Raw genomic sequence first — 23,461 nt, forward strand, 5'->3', positions numbered from 1 at the left:
CAGAACAGCTTCCTCATTTTCCAGGAGTGTTGTAGGGTCTGGACACAGGACTAGGGTACCATTCAGCCAGTTCCCCAGACAGAGAGGGGTTTGGGTTTTTATTCCAGGATATTTCTGGTCTCTGGAAAGAAGTCTTGGGCACCCATCCTAGATCTTTCCTTTCTAAACATCTTTCTCACAGTGCCTTGCTTCAGAATGCTGTCTCTTCAGACTCCATTTCCTCTGTTGCTTCGCCAGGTCTTTCTGGTACCCTTGGACCAGAAAGACACTTAACTTCACAACACTGCTGACCCTCTATTCAGGAAATGTTTGTTATTCTCTGTTTTTCCTCTCATTTTCAATTCTTTAATTTGCCCTTTAGGCTTTCAACACCCCCAAGGGGTAAGGGTTCATATGAGGAAGTTTCAATGGAACCTGAAATCAGTCTGGCTTCAACAGCTGCACCCAATGGACCATTTCATTCCTCTGCTTACTTGTCACAAATTGGAATTTCACTGGTGGATTCTGCAACTATCTCTCAATCCAGGTATTTCTTTCACCCTCTTCAGCTGTCTCAGAAATTCTCCACTGATGCATCAGAGCTAAGGGTAGGGAGCTGCTTCAGGCACCCTGAAGGATACAGGATCTTTGGTCCCCTCAGTGGAGGATGGGTCACATCACCATGAAGGAAGTGCTAGCTCTCATTCCGGCCCTTCAAGCTTTCCATGTGCTCTTGGTCCTGGGTCTTGTGAAGCTTTTTATGGGCAACACCACAGCCTCGTGGTACTTCAACAAACAAGAAGGCATGAAGTCCTACTTTTGTTGCAGACTGGCTCTGGGAAATAGCCATCAATCTATAGGTCACCCTACAGGCAGCCTGTAAACCTTCAGAGTGGTCTTGTCAGATTCTGTCAGCATGTCCAAGATACACAAATGGATGCTTCACAGGGATGTGTTTCTGAGTATTCCTCAAGAAGATCTTTTTGCCTCCTCTCTGAACAGATGATTGTGTCACTTATGTTCTAGAGTTACACATCCTTTGGCTCAGCAGGTGAATTCCATGCCTTTTTCTTGGAAGGGAATGTTCCTGTATGCCTTTCCTCTTCTTCTTCTTCTAAGGGTCCCTCAGAAAATTAAGAAGGATTCTCAAAATCTTGTTTGTGACTTTTTGGCCCAGATAGCACTGGTTCCCCACCTTATTCTTTCTGGCTATGGGCAATCATTCCAAGTTACCTGACTGCATGGATCTTCTCCCACAGGGCAAAGGCAGTCTCCTTCTGCCTCATCCCTCCACTCTACACTGACACTTTGGGTGATAGGGTTTTAATTCCTTTCTGACACCGGTTTTCTGAGGATGTACCTATTGTGGACATCTACTGTTATGGTGAGATTTTACACAGCTGTTTCCCATGTTACTAATTAATGCTCTATCTGGTTGGAGAATAAATCATCTCCTCCTCTTATCCACTTAGCTGGCTGTGTACTCCAGCCATACTGTTGGCGTTCTGCACTGATTTCTCACTTTGCACTGTAGGAGTCAGTATGGGGGAAATATTGAACTTAGACTAATTTCTTTTGATGATGTGTGACCTGAATGCACATATTGGGACAGACTGACAGAATAGGATACGAGGACTGTATGAGTCTACATGGGTGATTCATCAGGAATAAAGAAGTAGAGGCTGTTCTAGACAATGGCTTGTTGGTGTCCATCCCATGCTTCAGCAAGAGAAATGGTCACAAGATCACATGCAAACGTGGCCAACATGCAACTATGGTAGGAAAAGGTGGTGGGGTAGAATCTGTGATTGCAGAGTCATCTCCAGTGAAATGGTCAACCTATAGCGTAAATCACTGGTTGCCACAATCAGCTGCAAGCAGTGGTCAGAGAAGGCTCTACGGTCAACAGACTAGGCTGAAGGCCTGGAAATTGACTAGAGAGAAAGCACAAGAGTTCAAGACAATACTCTGTGTTCTAGCACCTCAGGAAGAAGAGCAAATAGGAGTAGCTGAAGAAAAGTGATAGTGCCTCACAACTGTATGTGAGGACCTTCCTGGACTGTTTTTGAGGATGTTTTGGGAATTATTGGAAATTAACCTTAAGATTTTCAACAGTATCTGCTGGTTTAGTGGTTTTGGCTTCAGTATCTGCTGTTCCACACATTTGTTCTTGGTTTGTGCTCTTCTAAAGTTGTGGTGACTCAGTAAATGGTGCATATAAACTATCAGGTTGCAAGGGAAAGATAGATAAAAAGATAAACACCTTTCATGAGGAATGCTCAGTAGTCCACAGGAAGTCAAAGGCAGATGGAAGGAGTACTTCCAGTAGCTTCTGAATGAAGAATACCCCTCAAGCTGTATTGTCCCAGAAAATCAATATGTTTAAAGATGGAGACCACCCTTGAAGTAAGAACAGCACTAAAGAAATGAAGTCAGGGAAAGCAGTAGACTCTGATTAGGTCACAGGGAAGGTGATCAAGATGTTGGGCAGATGGGGAGAAGTGGCACCTGTGTGTACCTATTGCAGTGTGGAGAGAAAAAAAGTTTCCCAGATGAATAGAAGAATAAATATACCCATGCCAGTGTGCAAGAACAAAGGGGACATCCACAACTGTGGGCAGAATAGAAGTATCAGATTCATTTTACACAGCATGAAAGTTCTGCTGAGGGTGATAAACGAATATGCAAAGTAGTAGAAAGTAAGATGGAAGATGAGCAGTTTGGATTCAGATCAAGATGCATCACAATTGACTCAATATTTTACAGTGATGTAGATAGTTGAGAAGAAGCTAGATATGAGGAAAGAGACCAACTGAGCATTCCCAGACTTGGAGAAAGCATATGGCAAGGTCCCAAGGAAAAAAAATTGCATAGCTTCTTAATAGAGTATCCAGTCAATGCAAACATAATTTGTTTTAATGTCCAGCTTAGAGTTGATGCTTGAAGCAAGACATTAGGAGCAAATGGTAATTCTAATGTCAGACTTGCAAGACAGAATGATGTAATGTATCCCTTTGGTAGATGAGCATGGTTCTGGTTAACTGAAATTCATTTCTTTGTTTAAATAGGACTGTACTTTCTGTAATTTAAGTAAAAATATAAACTCCAGGGTTCATACAGATGCTGAGAAATGAGTCCTTTGAAAAATGTTTTGCCAAATATTTTCTTTACTTTTGATAAATTAGTCCCTAGACATACTGTCCTTACTGGAAAGGTTTTCAGAAGATAATAAAAGGGATTTGTCATTAATGGCGCACTTTCCCAGGTTCCAAGTACTTATATGAGTTGACTTGCATAGTTTTTTTTATGAGTTGCATGTTGTGACATCCTGGAAAATGTATTTTACATCCTACTGTTACAGGGAGAGAACATCCATTGGTACCAGCTGCTAGTGTTTGCTTAATGTTGCTGTTTCCAGAGGGGCAAATGAGCTGGCTAGGAAAAAGAGGACTGAAGGGGCTGTGCTTGTTCAGTTACTTCTGGGGGTGGAAATGAGGCACTCTACAGAGGTATCTTCAGTAAAAATCTATCATGGAGACAGAAAGACGGGATCTGCCAGTTACTGCCAAGTGGGTGGACTTCCTGCCAGGGACTTGTGCCTTGAGAAAGTGAAGTCCTCACCCAACCAATAAGCTCATTGCATAGCAGTGCAGGGAGCACTTTGAGGTACTTGTTTTAGAAAGGACTTTAAAATCATAAATCTAGATCGTTGTTTTAAATGGTATAGCTAGCTTCCCTGGAGAAGTTCAAAGTTATTTCAGGGGAGATTTATGCACGTCTGAAAACATGATGTGTTTAAACTGTTCAGTACTCTTTTCATGTTAGAGTTGGCTAAATGAAGAGGGATAATTACCAGTGAATTTTTATTTTTACAAATCAGTTTGAAAGAATAATGTACTAAGCCAAATTATGGTTATTTTAAGTATGAATATATGCCTTGAGAATATCATTTTTCTGCATGTACCCAACATGCTTTGTGCCCCTACATTTGTTGAACATTGAGCCTTCCTAGTCAGATTTGTGCTAATTTTTCAGAGCCTTTCTGGAGAGGAGGCATCATTTAGGTAGCCATGAAGGTTGCTTGTGCGCTCGCTGGCATTCCAGCAATAAAGACATTTATTATTTTCTGGTCTGACTCTTACTGTTGCTGGGGGGGGGGGACATGCAAACTGCATCAACACAATAGCCAAGTCTTCTACATAAGTGCGCATCCCCACGTACTTTCTCAATGAAGTTGACTGCAGTCAGCTTGGTGCAACACACACACAGACACACACAGATACACACAGACCCTCTGAAAGACTGTTACAACCTATGTCTAGTTTTGAACACAAGATTCTTACCATCACTAGTTTGATGGAAGCTGTATTAGAAAATTAACTTCATAGTGTTTGAGAACCAGTTGTTTCGGCAAAAGAAAGGAGTAGCAATGGGGGTGGTGTGTGCCCCAGTCTTTGCCAGCATTGTTTTAGCACCAAGTGGTTCTTAGCTCTGAGTTTGCAAGTTAGTTATTATACGGTCATTTTTTAGACGACATAGTAATATTCTGGACTGGGGACAGAGAGACTAGATCAATTTTTCCACTACTTGAATACCAGTACTAGGTTTTTGAAATTTACCGTGGAAGCAGGGGAAGAAAGAGTTCATTACCTAGATGTCACCAATAGTAAAAATAGGATTGAAAAGAGGTTTGATTCAAACCTATACAGGAAGCCAACTTATTTGAATTCCCTACTTCACTTCGATAGCCACCATCCACTAGATCAAAATAAATCACTTGTTAAAGGTCAGCTAGTGAGACTAGCCCATATGGTGAGTTGTGATAACATGTTTCATGAAGAAAGCTTGACATTGAAAGTAATGTTGCAAAATAGAGGGTACCCTGGTACCTTTTTGGACAGAATTTTCAGTGAGGTGAAAAAGAAGAGGCAGGAGGGGTATTTTTACCCTTTAGTAGGTACTGACAAGGCAGTGTCTGTGACCATTATTTCACTTGGTTTGAGGGATAGTGACAACTTTGAGGGCCCTTGTTTTACCATATAACCTGAATTTTCAAGGGATCAAAAATATAGTGGATCATAACTGGAATCATTTTAGGTCAGACTTGGATTACACAAACAAGGTGGGACAAAATCCTGTTATTGTTTAGAAGAAAGACCTATGTTTCAATCTATTACTGAGAGACCGTTTAAGGGATTTTTGACAGGAAGTATGAGTAAATGTGGTCAGTGTAATCAGTGTAAGTTTATTTTAGAGGGAACAGAAGTGACGTTACCAAGATGGGATGTTATAAAACTAGGATTTAAAGTTAACTGTCAGAGCATAGGATTAGTATAGCTTGCCAAATGCCAAGAATGTGAGTGTTTTTATATTGGCAAGACTAACAGCAAATTTAGAATAAGAATTTATCAGCACCAACATGATATAGTAAAAGGTGATGACAGGAATGCCCTAGCAAAACACACAGAGTAATCCAACTCATAGTTTTAAATACACAGTCATTGATATGGTCAATCTTGTTCAGAGGGGTGGGCCATTGGACTTGTATTTAGAGTATAAGGAATTAAAGTGCCAACTGAAATCTAATGCTGCTGAACCCCTGGGACTCAATGCGACTATTTTCATCAGTTGTGTATTAAAACTAAAAGCTGAATTGACCTTGTGATGCAGTGGGAAAAGATTTGAATTATTTTAGGTTAGACACCTAGGAGAAAGTATAGTTTAATGATGCTTAATTCATTATTGTTGGGCTTGATATTTTTATACAAATGGTTTAGTCTTATGGTTTACTAACTGCAATTTTATATATATATATATATATATATATATGTATATATATATATATATATATATGTATGTGTGTGTGCGCGCGGATATATATATATATATATATATATATATATATATATATATATATATATATACACATGTATAGATACGTTTTTATGTATGGGTTGGGTTAGGTATTGTAAGTTAATGTGAAAGTAATCAATGGGGTCTTGTGATATATTTTGAATCTGTTTAAGGCAAGGGTGAGTTAAGTACATTTGTTCTGAAAAGGTTGGACATTTTCTGACAAGAGCTTAACCTACAATAAAGTGATTACTGGATTTGTTACCTTTTGTTTTTCAAAGTTTTGATGACTGTAATGCTTCTTGAACAGTATGAAGTTAATGAATTAATTTACTAATGTCTGAGCTTAGAAGGAGCTATAATGTGAATTTTTTTTTGGACACTTTAGGTCCTCATATTTGACCCAGCTGACAAAAGCACTGCAGACCTGTTGACTACGGCTGAAATGTTTTATAATAATCAAATTCCACTTAGGTAAGGAACTGAGTGCTAATCCTACTTTTTTTTACTTTTTGTTTGTGTTTACTTTGGAAAGTGAGCAAGTATTTTAGGATTGTTTTTCAAGCCTTTCAAATGTAATGCAACTTAAGCTTCAAATTATTATGTGTCTTGACTGGCTGAAGATCCGTACAGGTTATATGCGACTCTAGACAAAGATGGTTTCCAACATCTGAAGCATTATGTAATGGACTTTCATGTCCCAGAACAATACTGCTTTTTGGTGTGTGTGTATTTTCCCAGTAGTAAGACCGTGCTTTACTTCTGTAACTGTTACCACAAAAGCTGTGTCTGATTGTAACGCTGCATCTGACCTTTATCATAGTCTACTCTGTAAGGGAGGAGACTGACTGCCTTGACACCTGAATTAAGATTTCCCAAGTACATTTACAGAGTTGAAAAGTGTGAGAATCTTGCTTGTGTGATCATTTTGATGTGTTAGTGATATGGTCTTCCTAATGGTGAACATTGCTGGTATCACAGAAGTATGGCCCAGTGATGGTAGGTGGGATATGGAAGTGCTTTTAGTTCAGCTTATGTAGGTACAGCCTAAAAGAAAGATGAGGATATATTAGTAGTCTACATAAAGGAACACATCAGATGGTGAAGTGATGGAGGTGAAAGAACACCAAGAATGTGTCAGGGGAGCAGCCAGCATTAGAAGCTAGTGTAAGGTACCGTGGTTGTTACGGCAGAACAGGGATTGGGAGAGCAGGTGGATTGATGCAGTGTATTGTCCACTATTCACAGCAAGAGGAATATGAGGGAATGGGGGAAGAGAATAAGGAAGTTGAGTAAGAGGAAGAAGTTGCTGCATTTGGGGATCTGAATCTGCCAGGATGTACTGGTAGAGTCTGAGCTCCAGAAGGAGGGTGTAGGAGATGATGTTTGTAGTGTTCATGGCTGTAGTCCTCACTTTTTGGGATTTTCTGCCTGCAGGTAATGTGCAATCATCCAATCTTTCCAGAGTTTTACCCTCCACCTGAGTTCGTCCAAAGTCCTCCCATTCACATGTGAAGTATATTGGTAGTATTAAGGGTGTATTGGCTAAGGATATCTTCAGATGTCCTGTTCTACTGATGCAGTATTCATAACATGAGGGATTCCCTGCCAAGGGCACCCTGATGTCTGGCCAGTATACCAAAGCCTTTTACTACTAACAAATACATGGGACGTTGCAAGTATGCTCCCCTTGTATGTATGGCATAAATGCGATGTCTGCACATACTATCCTCAGAACTTGTCTGCTGCCGGTCAGATAACATCTTCGATCATAGATCTGCTCACCTGAGTTGTTTGCTACTGTATCAAGCTATTTCAGATAAGTGCCCCATTGGGGTTTTTTCCCCTTCTTATTTGCTGCTGTGTTTGAGACAGATTCCACATAAAGATAGCCACGACCTGTGCTTATTTTGCTTAGGACTTACCAACGACCATAAAACTTGTTCCATTTATCAGGCCTTTGTGCCTAAGACTTTGCGTAGGTGGCTGTCCTCGTTAGCTATTTGTCTAGAAAACTAATATCTTAAACGCTTAGCGGAAGAAGCTATGTAATATGTCTGAGTCTTCTGCCAAGTTGCTTGTGAAGAGAAAGGCTAAACTCCCTAGGTCTGGCACTTCTGCTGCTGCTCCTACATCGGACGTCTCTCTTGAGGCTGATGAAGGCCTGGAGATCCATCTGGTCCTTGGTTTGGATACTTCGGCTGAAACCATCAGAGGTTGTCATGGATCCAATGACAGGCACGTCCTTGGAGATTCTGCATTAATTCACTTCTCATGTTCAGGGGGAACAGAGACACACAATTTCAGATGGCCCTAGGAGATCCCTCGAATACAAGTTAGGGAGGATGTCCTGACTACAGTTGTGGAGTGTAGGCCAACGTCGGGTCCTTCCACTTTTCATAAGCAGACATGCATATTAAAAAGAAGCAAAAGACCAAGCATTCCACTTCTTCGTGAGATCTATAAAGTAAATGTCAGAGTTTACTCAAGGTTTATTTAATGCCTTTATGGCCCTTAGGCCTCTTCCGGTGTCTCCGTCCCCATTCTACCTTGGACATCTTCACCACAAAAGAGAATTAGGGAACAAGATTATTCTGAGGAAGAATTTTCTTTGATGAATCCTTAGCCTACTGTACCCAGATTCCTTCTCCTCTGGAGTATACCTCTCCAGAAAAAGAGCCTAATAGCACTGATTCTCCCATAGAAGAGATTACTCTTGCGGAAACTATTTCCAAAATGAGCGAGTTTTTTCAGATTGGATAGTTCCCAGGTTAGTGATGTACAGAAGAGGATACTATGACCTATTGAAAATGGGAATCCCCTTCTCCTTTTCCTCCAGTTTTGCCTGCCTTATTGGATGCCCTCATTTCTGCATCCCAAAGTCCAGATTTTCATCCCCCAGCCCCGAAGAAGCCAGGTTGTTTTTACTAAGTGCTAGAGGATAGTAAATGTCTTTTTAGATGTCCATCTGCTGATCAATCCTGCTGTGGTTTCTGTGGCTTCAGATAAACCTGCCAGATTACTGCCATCTACTTCACTTCAATCTTCTGATAAGGAAAGCAGGGCTATGGAAAGACTGGGAAAGAAGGCCTATACTACTACTACCCTAGCTTTCCATGCTATTAATAATCACTCACATGACCATATATGGTTTGGCTCTTCTTTCACTGGCTAGTCAAGTTATTTCTAATCTTTCTGATTCAGAAGGAAAAACCTAATGCCTTGTCCTTTATTAGAAACTTCTTCTCAGGTAGCAAGACATCTATTTATGTATAGTTATGATGCAGCAGAAGCATCTTCTAGGGCTGCAAGCTGCACCAGGCTCTGTTTTGAGACGGTATTTCTGGTTAATCCTTCACCATTGCCAGATGACATTAAAGCTAAGTTACTGGATGCTTTTCTAGATACTAAAGCTTTGTTTAGCTCTGTTGCAGCTGAATTGTTCACCTTTCCAGGAGAAAGGTAAAAAGCTACAGGATTTGACACACGTTTGTCTCGTATGTACTCAAGTTTCACAAAAAGTATCCCTCCAGGACTGCTTTTATGCAAAAACAGGTTCACACTCTTCCATCTAAGACTAAAAAGGGTGGTAGGAGACCTCCTCCACCAAAGACGTCTTAGTCTGCACCTGCCCAGCAGCAGCCCTTTCCTGACAAGCCAGGTAGTTTGTGCTTATCTCGCCACAGCCTACTTCATCTTTATCTGTTTCTTCCAGTTTGGGGAAACATATATTACTGAGGACACATCGGTTCTTTCCATTATTCAAAAGGGTTATTTCATGATCTGGAAATCTCTTTCTCCCTTCATGGGCATTCCTTAGCTGCTTCAGGAACAGCTGCATTTATTTCCAGAGGTCCTATAGGACTAGTTGAATTGGGAACAATTCAGGAGGTTCCACCCACCCACAGAGGAAGAGAGTTTTATTCCAGAATGTTTCTAATGCCCAGAAAAGATGTTCCCTGGAGACCAATTCTGGACCCCTCACACTTCAACGCTTTGTTTGAAGGTTCCTTCTTTCCACTTGCTGTCCCTTCCAGACTTTGTCCTCTCATTCTTCCTCAGGCTTTTATGCCATCACTGGTTATCAGGGATGCCCACCTTCACATTTTTGTTCATCCCCTTTACAGGACATTTTTACATTTCTGTGTTGCTGCCTTGCATTTTCAGATGTTCGTGTTACACTGCTGCAGTCATTACACTTGGGTTATCCTGCTGTCAGGCGGTCCCGCAGTCGGCCAGCATTCCAAAGTCTTGGTCCGGCCGTTGTTGTCGCTTCTTCCCTGGCGTCAGTGCGCCAGGGGTATATAAGATGCATCCGACGCCATTTTCTTCTGTCTTTCTTGCCGCGCGGTGCCCGAAGCAGAAGCAGTTCGCAAGTACCGGTTGGCCGACTCCTGAGATTTTCAAAGTCGAATTTCAGGTCCGAAGTCTTCAATAAAGCTAAGTACCCCGTTGGGGAAACTTTTTTCTTGCCTCAGACCAATGTCAGAAAAAGTTAATAATTGTATTTCTTGTGGGAAGCAAATACCTCATAAGGACTTCCACTCTTACTGTATTCCATGCCTAGGCCCTGATCACGACGTCACTAGTTGTCGGTTTTGTGCTAGATTTAACAAACGCACTATAAAAAGACGTTTTGATTTTGCTTTGCAGTACTTTGGCCGAAGATTCAATTATACTATGCCATCGGATCAACCGACGACTGCAATACCAAAAAAACGCAAGGACAAGGATAAAGACAGGCATCCAAGGCCCAAAACCGATGACAAAACCTCTTCTAGGCCAGTCGCCGGTTCTCAGTGAGGCACTTTCGCAGCCCCTGACACCCGCTACCTCAGAGCCACAGGCTGCCTCCGGCTCCCACGTGGACAACTAGGCCTCTGGAAACTCAAGGTATTGGGCCTATGGAAACTAATCCCTCAGATGGGTCCGGAGCCGCTGAGCAGGCATCGGCTTCTGAGGGTGTTTTCAGACCTTCACAACTTACCATTACAACAACAGCCAGGACAAAAGTACCATTAAAGACAAAGAAACAAGTACAGCATTCTTCTGGACAGTCCTCCATGCCTAAAAACAGATGCTTACAATGACCGAAGACCTCATTACTCTAATCAGGGATTCCCATCTCCCTCCTGAGAAAAGGGCTAGGCAGGATACAGACTATGATTCCTCTGATTCCTCTTCAGACCAGGGATACTCTCTACCCCCCTATGAGAACTCTGATGCTGAAGAATCTATCCCTTCAGCCTCTCCTCCTGAGCATTACTCTTTTGGGGAAACTTTTACATACCATGAGGGAGCATTTCCATTGGGAAAGTCAGGATTACTCAGAATCCAAGAAAAGGCTCTGGGATTTCCTTTTATTGCCTCAGCACAGGCCCTTGGCTATTCCGCCTGTGCTTGATATTGTGGATGATGTGTTCTCTGAATCCAGCTTATCTCCTGATTCTTTGCCCCCTGCACCAGCCAAGCCAGATAGATATTATAGACTCTCACAAGTTTCTTTATAAAAACCCTTCGGCGGATCCAGAAACTATTTCCCAGGGTCCAAAAGGGGTTAAGGCTTCCATTGCAAAAAATCCAGTGCCCTCTGACAGAGATTCCAGAGCTTCGGATAGATGGGGGAAGAAAGTATACACTTCTGCAACTTTAGCAGTAAGAGCTTTAAATTTCCAGTTTCACATGCTTAAGTACCAACAATATTTAATGGCTCAGTTAAAACAGAAAATGCTTGCAAGCTCAGAAGCTCCTGATTGTAAAGAAATGCAGGATTTATTGCATGCAGTTGAACAGGTGGGAAAACATACTCTACAATGTGGTTTTGATTCTTTAGAGGCCTCTTGTAGGGCCGCAGTTACAGGTTCTGTGATTCGAAGACATGCTTGGTTAAAAGAACAGAGTTTACCTGATCATGTTAAGGTAAAATTATTGGATGCTCCTTTACAACATGATACCTTGTTTGGTGTTAAGGCAGAAGAGGTGTTAAAGAAAATGGAGGATAAAGCTAAATCTATACAAACAGTCAAGGATTTCTTACAGGTACAGCCACCTTGATTTAGCAGAAATTGGCCAACAAAGAATTGGTCCTTTCCAGTGTCAGACAGGCCACAGAGAGGCAGATACAGATGCCCAAGAGGCAGATCTCAACCCCAAGGCTCAAACAGACAATGACAGTGGGGCACCTCAACCCCAAAAGGAGGTGAGGACAAGTCTCAACCTTACAGGAAACAGTCACAATGACTTTTCCCCTTCGTACGCCAAGCACTTCCCTTTTGGAAGCCCCTTAGGGGAAAACTAGCACTTTTTCTCAAAACTGGCAAACAATCACCCAAGACAAATGGGTTCTGAATATTGTGTCTCAAGGTTACAGGTTCCACTTTCATACTTTACCAAGGCTAAAAGGAATGCCAGACCTGCCACAAAATCAATGGGCAGAGGCACAAAAACAAATTTCAGCCCTCATGGACATGAGCTATTCAAAAAAGTACCACAACAGGAACAAGGACAAGGATTTTACTCAAGACTCTTCCTGGTCCCCAGAAAGGACAAGGCCTGGAGGCCCATACTAGACCTTTCAATTCTAAATACTTACCTGGATATTCGAAATTCAAAATGTTGACATTACAGCAGCTTCTACCCATGCTGGGCAAGAAGGCTTGGCTTGTTACTCTGGACCTCAAAGAGGCATACCTGCATGTCCCTATCAGACAAAATTGCAGAAGATACCTCAGATTCAAAGCTGGTACAATGCACTACCAATTCTCTGCACTGCCCTTTGGCTTATCTACTGTGCCCAGGGTCTTCACAAAGTGCCTGGCACCAGTAATTGCATTTGCAGACAAAAGTAATTCAAATATATCCATACCTGGACGACTGCCTCATTCAAGCAGAGACAAAGGACATTCTTCTACAGCATCTGGCGTTTGTAAAAGGATGTTAATTTCTCTAGGGTACACAGTAAACGAAAAGAAGTCAAAACTAGTGCCCTCACAACAGATTATATTCCTGGGTGCCAGCTTAAATACAACGGCCCAGATGGCTTACCTCACGCCAGACAAACAAGTTCAACTAACTCAATATTTTCAACTACTGGCAAAAAAGTCCCATCTCCTTGCAAGAAATATTCTGCAGGCCCGGGGATTCATGGCATCCTGCATACTACTAATACCATATGCCAGACTGCATATGAGGAAATTACAATGGTACCTAAAAGTGTTTGGACTCAACACTCTCACAGTTTAGAAGCAGTAATACCAATGATTCCCTGCCTACAACAGGAGTTTGATGGTGGGCACAGGCATGTCACCTAAACAAGGGTCAGCCTTTTACCCTACCCACAGCCAGGCAGACTCTAACAACAGATGCTTCGATTACGCCTGGAGAGCACACATGGCAGGAAAATGCATTCAGGGCAAGTGGACCACAGACCAGATGCATCTTCACATCAATCAAAAGAGATGTTGGCTGTTCAAAATGCCCTAACAGCTTTCAAGGACCTTCTGCATCCAGGACAATTATTATTAAAGACAGACAACACCACAGTAATGTGGTACATAAACAAGCAAGGGGGCACTCATTCTTATCCCCTATGCAGGCAAGCCATGACCTTGTGGAACACAGCTCTAACGTATCAAGTTCACCTGCAAGCACAATTCCTGCCAGGAAAGAAAAATACTCTGGCAGACGATTTAAGCAGAAATATCATGGACCCTCACGAATGGAAATTGAACCACAAATCTTCAGCATGGTAACACAAAAATGGGGATGCCCAGACATAGATCTTTTTGCCTCCCCACTGAATTGCCAACTACAAAAATTCTGCACAAGGACTTATCACAAACAAGCATGGAAAGTGGATGCTCTTTTGTTCAGCTGGAAAAACCTAAAAGTTTATGCCTTCCCACCACTGCCTCCTTTCAAAGGTACTCCTAAAAGCCAGACAAGAAAAACCACAGATGATCCTGATTGTTCCAGACTGGCCATGCCAGCACTGGTACACTATCTTAAAGAACTTAGCTCGAGGCTCACCATGGATTTTGCCTCAAATTCTGCACCTTCTGACTCAACAAAACAATCAGATCCTGCACGGTCAGCTCAAAACCCTAAACCTGGCTGCATGGCAGATTCATTAGTCAAACAGGCAACACCTCTCTAAAGCTGTTATGGATGTCATTTTGGAGGCCAGGAGGCATAGCACCAGGAAAGCTTACTCAGAAAAATGGAAGAGATTCTGCACCTGGAACCAGGCTCAAAACCTTGACCCTCTTGTTCCAAACATTCCTCAGATTTTACAATACTTAACTGAGATGCTGGACAAAGGCCTATCCTTCTCATCAATTAAGATCCACGCCTCTGCCATTTCAGCACATTACAACACGGATCCTCCTTTATTCTCTCATCCCTTGCTAAAACAGTACCTCAGAGGGGCTAAAAACATAAGACCACCCCCACCAACACCAACTTGGGACCTCAATTTTGTTTTGGAAAAACTAACCCTGCCACCTTTTGAGCCAGCCAATACAGCCGATCTAAAATTTTTATCATGGAAAACAGCTCTGCTCCTGGCAGTAACTTCAGCATGAAGAGTCTCAGAGCTACAGGCATTAATGGCAGTGGAACCTTTATAATTTTTCATCAGGACAGGGTTTCTTTAAGGACAAACCCTACCTTTATGCCAAAGGTGGTATCTAGTGTGGCTCTTAACCAAACCATCCATTTGCCAACTTTTATCCAAACCCCAGAATAAAGGGGAGAAACTTCTGCATTCTTTGGACATACACAGGCAGCTACGCTTCTACTTGGACAAAACAAAAGCTTTCAGGAAAACTGAGCAACTGTTTGTAGCATATGCTGCAGGATCACAGGGCAAGGCTATCTCAAAGCAGACTATATCCAAATGGATAGGACACTGTATACTTACTGCTACACACAGCATGGAAAATCAGTCCCAAATAACATTAGGCCACATTCCACCAGGGCAACAGCCACTTCAACAGCCTTTCTCAGAGGAGTACCTACCAAGGAAATTTTGGAGGCTGCAACTTGGAGTTCAGTGCACACCTTTACCAAGCATTACCACCTGCCTCTTTACTCTAAATCCAGAGCAGGATTTGCCACTGCAGTTCTGCAGGGCCTCATAGCCAATCCTAACTCTTTATAGACCAGCCACCCAACCTTAGCTTTGGGATTCTACCCAGTAATGACTGCAGCAGTGTAAGACGATGATCAAAGTAGAGTTTAGTACCTACCATAAATGTAGATGTTCAAGTGTTCACACTGCTGCAGTCCAGGTTACCCTCCCTCCATTCCCTCTGAACTAGCTGGACTTATCTATACCTTTCTATCCTATACAACCTTTGTGGTGCATTTGCTTGTAACGGAAGGTATTGCTTTATTTTTATATGTATATTTTTTATTGGCAATATGTTTTGCCTACCTATTGGGGGCACCTGACATCTGGGGCAAGAAAAACTGAAGAAAATGGCATTGGATGCATCTTATATACCCCTGGCGCACTGACGTCAGGGAAGAAGCGACAGCAACTGACGCCGACCAAGACTTTGGAACTCTGGCCGATCATGGACCGCCTGATGGCAGGATAACCCAAGTGTAATGACTGCAGCAGTGTGAACACTTTAACATCTACATTTATGGTAGGTACAAACTGTACTTTTCTGCTTTACCCTTGGCTTTTCTACCACCCCAAGGGTATTCACCAAATGCCTAGCACCAGTAATTGCTTTCTGCAGGCTTCAATGCATCCAAGTTTTCCCTTACGAACGACATGATTCCTGAATCTTCCCCAGAGATCTTGCCGCAGAACCTACACTTCACCATTTCCTTTCTGCAAAGCCTGGGGTTCTAAATAGCATAAATGTAACAAAATCATCTATCAGCCTTTCTCTGATCATGTTTTTGGGATGTAGGATACAGACATACCTTTTTTATGCTGGCCTCTCTGCCTCCTCCAAAGGTTCTGTCCATCATATCTTTCTTCCAAACTCTTTTCCCTCTACCCTCTGTCATAGCCAGGGAGTTTCTCAGACTTCTAGGATTCATGGCATCTACCATTACAGTGTTACCTCTGGCTAAGCTTCACATGAGGGAGTTTCAGTGGTTCCTGAAAACAGTTTGGATTTAACATGCACATCCCCTAGAGGCTTTGGTTCCTCTTTTTCATTGTCTGAATGAAGAAGGAACTCCAGTGCTGGATTCAGCTGGTGACCCTGAACCCAGGTCTCTCTTTGCAACCTCCTCTTCCCTCTCAAGAGCTGTTCAGATGCTTCAGATGTAGGTTGGGGAGCAGCTTTCGGCTCCATGAAGGTACAGGGGGGCTGGTCACCTTCCCAAAGAAAGAAGCACATTCACATCAAAGAAATGAGAGCACTTCTGCTGCCCCTTCAGGCTTTTAATCCTGTTTTCCTTCCATGCCCTCTCAAGCTGTTTACAGGCAACACCACAGTTCTCTAGTATTTAAACAAACAGGTGGAACAAAATCTTATCTTTGCAGGCTAGCTCTCATGGCTTGGGAGCTTGCAGTTCAGTATCATGTCACCCTTTAGGTAGTGTACATCTTCACCAGTCTAAATTATGTGACAAGACACTGAGCAGGTCCTTGACTCAATCCCTCAAATGGATGTTTCACAAGGATGTGTTTTTGGATATTGTCCACCAGTGGGGTACTCCTCCAGTAGATCTATTTGCCTCCCCTCTGAACAGACAACTTCCTTTATTTTGTGCCACAGTCCCAGGTCCTCTGATTTGGAAGGTAGCCACCCTATCTTTTTCATGAAAGGAGATGTTTCTTTGTGCATACCCCTCCCCTTTCTTGCATTCTGACAACGGGAAAGTGGATGCTCTTTTGTTCAGCTGGAAAAACCTAAAAGTTTATGCCTTCCCACCACTGCCTCCTTTCAAAGGTACTCCTAAAAGCCAGACAAGAAAAACCACAGATGATCCTGATTGTTCCAGACTGGCCACGCCAGCACTGGTACACTATCTTAAAGAACTTAGCTCGAGGCTCACCATGGATTTTGCCTCAAATTCTGCACCTTCTGACTCAACAAAACAATCAGATCCTGCACGGTCAGCTCAAAAGCCTAAACTTGGCTGCATGGCAGATTCATTAGACAAACAGGCAACACCTGTCTCTAAAGCTGTTATGAATGTCATTTTGGAGGCCAGGAGACCTAGCACCAGGAAAGCTTACTCAGAAAAATGGAAGAGATTCTGCATCTGGAACCAGGCTCAAAACCTTGACCCTCTTGTTCCAAACATTCCTCAGATTTTACAATACTTAACTGAGATGCTAGACAAAGGCCTATCCTTCTCATCAATTAAGGTCCACGCCTCTGCCATTTCAGCACATTACAACACAGATCCTCCTTTATTTTCTCATCCTTTGCTAAAACAGTACCTCAGAGGGGCTAAAAACATAAGACCACCCCGGAGAGCACCAACTTGGGACCTCAATTTTGTTTTGGAAAAACTAACCCTGCCACCTTTTGAGCCAGCCAATACAGCCGATCTAAACTTTTTATCATGGAAAACAGCTCTGCTCCTGGCAGTAACTTCAGCATGAAGAGTCTCAGAGCTATAGGCATTGATGGCAGTGGAACCTTTTATAATTTTTCATCAGGACAGGATTTTTTTAAGGACAAACCCTACCTTTATGCCAAAGGTGGTATCTAGTGTGGCTCTTAACCAAACCATCCATTTGCCAACTTTTTATCCAAACCCCCAGAATAAAGGGGAGAAACTTCTGCATTCTTTGGACATACACAGGCAGCTACGCTTCTACTTGGACAAAACAAAAGCTTTCAGGAAAACTGAGCAACTGTTTGTAGCATATGCTGCAGGATCACAGGGCAAGGCTATCTCAAAGCAGACTATATCCAAATGGATAGGACACTGTATACGTTACTGCTACACACAGCATGAAAAATCAGTCCCAAATAACATTAGGCCACATTCCACCAGGGTAACAGCCACTTCAACAGCCTTTCTCAGAGGAATACCTACCAAGGAAATTTTGGAGGCTGCAACTTGGAGTTCAGTGCACACCTTTACCAAGCATTACCACCTGGCTCTTTACTCTAAATCCAGAGCAGGATTTGCCACTCCAGTTCTGCAGGGCCTCATAGCCAATCCTAACTCTTTATAGACCAGCCACCCAACCTAGCTTTGGGATTCTACCCAAGTGTAATGACTGCAGCAGTGTAACATGATGAACATAGTACAGTTTTGTACCTACCATAAATGTAGATGTTCAAGTGTTCACACTGCTGCAGTCCAGGTTACCCTTCCTCCATCCCCTCTGAACTAGCTGGACTTATCTATACCTTTCTATCCTACACAACCTTTGTGGTGTATTTGCTTGTAACTGAAGGTATTGCTGTTATTTTTATATGTATATTTTTTATTAGCAATATGTATTGCCTACCTACTTGGGGGCACCTGACATCTGGGGCAAGAAAAACTGAAGAAAATGGCGTCAGATGCATCTTATATACCCCTGGTGCACTGACGTCAGGGAAGAAGCGACAGCAACCGACGCCGGACCAAGACTTTGGAACTCTGGCTGACTGCGGGACCGCCTGATGGCAGGATAACCCAAGTGTAATGACTGCAGCAATGTGAACACTCGAACATCTACATTTATGGTAGGTACAAAACTGTACTTTCTCTGCTTTACCCTTTGGCCTTTCTACTACCCCAAGGGTATTCACCAAATGCCTAGCACCAGTAATTGCTTTCTGCAGGCTTCAATGCATCCAAGTTTTCCCTTACGTAAACGACATGATTCCGGAATCTTCCCCAGAGATCTTGCCGCAGAACCTACACTTCACCATTTCCTTTCTGCAAAGCCTGGGGTTCAGCATAAATGTAACAAAATCATCTATCAGCCTTTCTCTGGATCATGTTTTTTTGGGATGTAGGATACAGACATACCTTATGCTGGCCTCTCTGCCTCCTCCAAAGGTTCTGTCCATCATATCTTTCTTCCAAACTCTTTTCCCTCTACCCTCTGTCATAGCCAGGGAGTTTCTCAGACTTCTAGGATTCATGGCATCTACCATTACAGTGTTACCTCTGGCTAAGCTTCACATGAGGGAGTTTCAGTGGTTCCTGAAAACAGTTTGGATTTAACATGCACATCCCCTAGAGGCTTTGGTTCCTCTTTTTCATTGTCTGAATGAAGAAGGAACTCCAGTGCTGGATTCAGCTGGTGACCCTGAACCCAGGTCTCTCTTTGCAACCTCCTCTTCCCTCTCAAGAGCTGTTCAGATGCTTCAGATGTAGGTTGGGGAGCAGCTTTCGGCTCCATGAAGGTACAGGGGGGCTGGTCACCTTCCCAAAGAAAGAAGCACATTCACATCAAAGAAATGAGAGCACTTCTGCTGCCCCTTCAGGCTTTTAATCCTGTTTTCCTTCCATGTCCCCTCAGTCTGTTTACAGGCAACACCACAGTTCTCTGGTGTGTAAACAAACAGATGGAACAAAATCTTATCTTTGCAAGCTAGCTCTCATGGCTTGGGAGCTTGCAGTTCAGTATCATGTCACTCTTCAGGTAGTGTACATCTTCACCAGTCAGAATTATGTGACAAGACACTGAGCAGATCTTTGACTGAATCCCTCAAATTGATGTTTCACAAGGATGTGTTTCTGGATATTGTCCACCAGTGGGGTACTCCTCCAGTAGATCTATTTGCCTCCCCTCTGAACATACAGCTTCCTTTATTTTGTGCCACAGTCCCAGGTCCTCTGATTTGGAAGGTAGTCACCCTATCTTTTTCATGAAAGGAGATGTTTCTTTGTGCATACCCCTCCCCCCTTTCTTGCATTCTGAAGGTCCTGTTCAAGATTCAGTTGGAGAAACCCAAAATCTTGCTGGTGAGTCCCTTTTGGCCAAGACAGCATTGGTTTCTTTCTCTTCTGCATTTAGCCAAGGGCAGTCCTCACACTTTACCTCACAGGATGGACATTCTCACACAAGACAAAGGATCTCTTGCACATACCCACCTGTTGACTCCACAACTGACTCTGTGGGTGATAAGATTTTGATTCCTTTCAGAGACTTATTTTTCTGAGGATGTGCTTAGGGTTTTGCAGGAAGCCAGAAAACCCAATACTAGGAAATCCAGCTTATCTAAATGGAAGAGTTTTTCTGTTTGGTATCTTTCACATAACCTGGATCCATTGACTGTGGATATTCCACTGGTTCTCTTCTTTGTGTGAATTGCTCAATGCTGGGTTGGCCCATTACTCTATAAAGGCCCACTTGTCAGCTATTTCTGCTTGTCTGTCTTTATCTCCTCCTTTAATTTGTAGATTTGAGGCTAAACAATTCCTCAAAGGCATCCTACATATTAGACCTCCCAGAAAGCCAGTTCCTCCTCCTTGGGATCTAAATTTTGTTTTGGAGAAATTGACTTTGGCTCCTTTTGAGCCTGCCGCTACAGCTTCTTTACAACATTGCTCTTGGAAGACTGTTTTGTTGTTAGCTTTGACTTCAGCTAGACTGGTGTCTGAGCTTCAAGCCCTTATGGCATCTCCTCCTTTTTTGGTTTTCCATACTGATAGTGTCCTTGCATACTAATCCTTAATTTATGCCCAAGGTTGTGAATGAGTTGTCGCTTAATCCATCCATTTGCCCATCTTTTTCCCTTCTCTGCAATATCCTAGTGAGAAGGTACAGCACACCTTGGATATGCATATACAACCCAGATTTTATTTGGATAAAAGCAAGACTATCAGGAAATCTGATCAGCTTTTTGTTTCTTTTTATCCGAGCTCCTTGGGATTTCCTGTTTAAAAGCAAACTATTTCTTGTCTGATTTCTATGGCTATTTCTTTTTATTTTGTTTCTCATGGTAAGAGCCTTCCTTTTTTCTTAAGGCTCATTCTACTAAGGCTGTAGCTTCTTCTGATACTTTCTACAAGGGTTTGGACACTAATTCCATTCTTGAAGCAGCTACCTGGACTTTTGTACATACCTTCACCAAATACTACAAGTTTGATGGAATCTCCAGAGCTAGGGTTTGTTTTGCTAGCTCCATTCTTCTTGGCTTTCTAGAAAACTCTACTGCCCCCTCCTCCTCCCAAGATTCTTTATGAGCTTTGGTACTCTCTCTCATGTTATGAGTACTGCAACAGTAGAATAGAAGGACACAGTATAGTTGTGTAAAATCTTACCATAACAATAGATGATGTCCTCTTCACTGTTGCCGTATTCTGTTCCATCCTTCTAAACCCCCTGGGTATTGCTTTTTCTTACAGATGTATGATTCACGTACTTGTTTCGTTAGACTGGCGTTCCTTCTGGGGCCTTCAGTTCTGAGGATAGTACATGTGGCTGTTGCATTTATGCCCTACATATGCAGGGAGCATAAGTGCAATGTCCCACATACTTCTAATTAGTAAAAGGTTTGGTATACTGGCAGGACGCCCAAGTCACCATTGCCAGGGAATCTGTCATATTATGAATACTGCAACAGTGAGGAGAAGGACATCTGTCATTGTGGTAAGATTTTGCGCAACTTAACTGTCTGTCTTGCTGTGCAGTAAGCATCGCTATATGTACTTTATGCTGTGTGTGTGTGTATGTATTTCATTGGACGGCCTTCCTCCAGGGGAGCCAGTTAAGTACCCCACATGTTTTTTTTCTTACTCTGTACAGATTGGCTGATTTGTTTACCAAAATCTGATTTGCAAACTAATATCACTACTAAAGATGTGATTGTGAAGGTCAGTAATTATGTAGTATTTGGAAAACTTTCCACACACAGATTTCTATAGCAAGTTTGAGCATGACCTGTCTGCATTGTGTGACCATTCACCATCATCAGAAATCTCTTCAGGAGTTTACTCCCAAAAAGGGGGAACATGCCTGGTTTCATGCCACTGTGACATTGGCAAAGGTCATCAGGAGCCTTCCTCTGAAGAAAAGTGGGAGAAGTGTAGGGATTTTTTTTCTATACAGTGTTACTTGTAAATTTTTGCATACTCTTGCGTCTTAAACTGTATTAAAAGTAGCGAGAGAATTGTCTTTGCTGCTGTTTGTGCTTATATTGCTCGTCTTTTACCTGCTCAAAGTTGCATTCTTTGTCTGCCCTATCCCCCACTAATACATTAAGCTAAAGTTTCTGAAAGAGCTCCAGTATTGCCTTTGATTGTATGCCTCTTTAGCTAGTCTGTTTGATTTCCCCAACCCTCCCACTCTTATTGCTGATGTTGCTTTATAATAAGGTTGTATCTGTGGCCTACACCCCCTAATGATGATCTGATTTCCAGAGTTCCTCTTGTCTTTCATTACTATAGACTGTTGTATAAGCTATTTATGTACTGTGCCCACTCATTTTTTTCCATAGATCCTTGATACCGAGTGCCCATCCAGCAAACCAGTATTGCTGTTGAGTAAATCTCCTTTACAGCATATTGTCTCCAAGTTTTGCTGAGCTCCTTGGAAACTGAGCAGGAGTCCTTATCTGCATTCGGATAGTGTTTTACTTGTATCCATTGCCATCTAGGCAAAGTTAAGTTCCTTTGATTGCTAAATTGCACTTAAGTTATTTTGAGTGATAACTACTTTCTGCTGTTGTGTTTGCATTTCACCATTTTTTTTTTTTTTTTATGTAAAAAAAAAAATGCTCTTCCTCACACTGCTACTGCTGTAAGACTGTCTTGAAATTGCATTCAGCTAGGGATTTCCAGTTAAAGTGGTTTGTATTAGCATTGCACTTGTGGATCTTTTGTACTGTGTTTTTTTACATTAGAAGGACTTGGTTTATTCATCCTGTGGCAGGAGGTATTTGCCTAATTTGTCTGAGTTGTGAAATACACAGTAGGACTTGTAGTGCAGTCTTTTTATTGGCCAGAAGGCTCATTAGTTAGTTTTCTGTTTTTTTTTCTGTGCTGCTAGAAATTTTGCACTTTTGCATGGGTTAGCAGTACACTGTACAGTAGCAAACACCTAGAAAGAATGGTTTATAAAACTGTACCTGTAAAGCAGCAGTATGGCACAAATACCTTCTGCACCAGCAAACTTAGAGCAGTGAGGTGGGAGTCTAGTGGAATACCCACAGATTTAGTTGAATTCAGTATTGTGCAAACATTAAAGTCAGTAGAATGCAGAACTATTTAGCATTATTTGCTCTGATAAATCACCCTTAATAGCCTACTCACAAATGAAAGGACTAGACAGCATGGATATGCAATTTCCTAACTTCTCTGTAGCCAGCTTGGTGGACATGGGCATCTTGAGACAATGTAGCAATTGTCTCATGTTTACTGACAACCACTTAATCCGTAGAGAAACACACAGTATGCAAGAGGTGTATTTACACAGTGACACCAGAGGCTAAGCTCTCGCATACAAGTGCCCATCATCTTGTTGAAACCACGTACACAACACCCACCTCACGTAGTGCACAATACTCTCATATACAAACGCATGCTGAGGCACCTAAAAGCAATCTTCCTAAATGGCAAAACATTGCCTAGATCACTTGTTGCCTCAGCAAGCCCAAAGGTGCTCTGAAAAAACTGACACCTTGCATACTATCACTCTCAGTGGAGCTCCAAACTCTAAGCCCCTTTGGTAGGCAAACACACTTGGACTCTTGTCATA

General features: G+C 42.3%; 1 protein-coding gene across 1 annotated transcript in view; it reads left to right on the forward strand.

The window, feature by feature from the left end:
* UGGT1 (UDP-glucose glycoprotein glucosyltransferase 1) overlaps positions 1-23,461 on the forward strand; it is a gene marked incomplete in the record, with an annotated part of 2,149,769 nt that overhangs the window by 498,969 nt on the left and 1,627,339 nt on the right. Inside the window, 1 exon segment of the mRNA XM_044070228.1 lies at positions 6,221-6,306. Coding sequence (XP_043926163.1) covers positions 6,221-6,306 — 86 coding nt within the window.

This window comes from Protopterus annectens, chromosome 4.part1 (genome assembly GCF_019279795.1).
Source record: "Protopterus annectens isolate FY-2018-M chromosome 4.part1, PAN1.0, whole genome shotgun sequence".
Taxonomy (NCBI): domain Eukaryota; kingdom Metazoa; phylum Chordata; order Ceratodontiformes; family Protopteridae; genus Protopterus; species Protopterus annectens.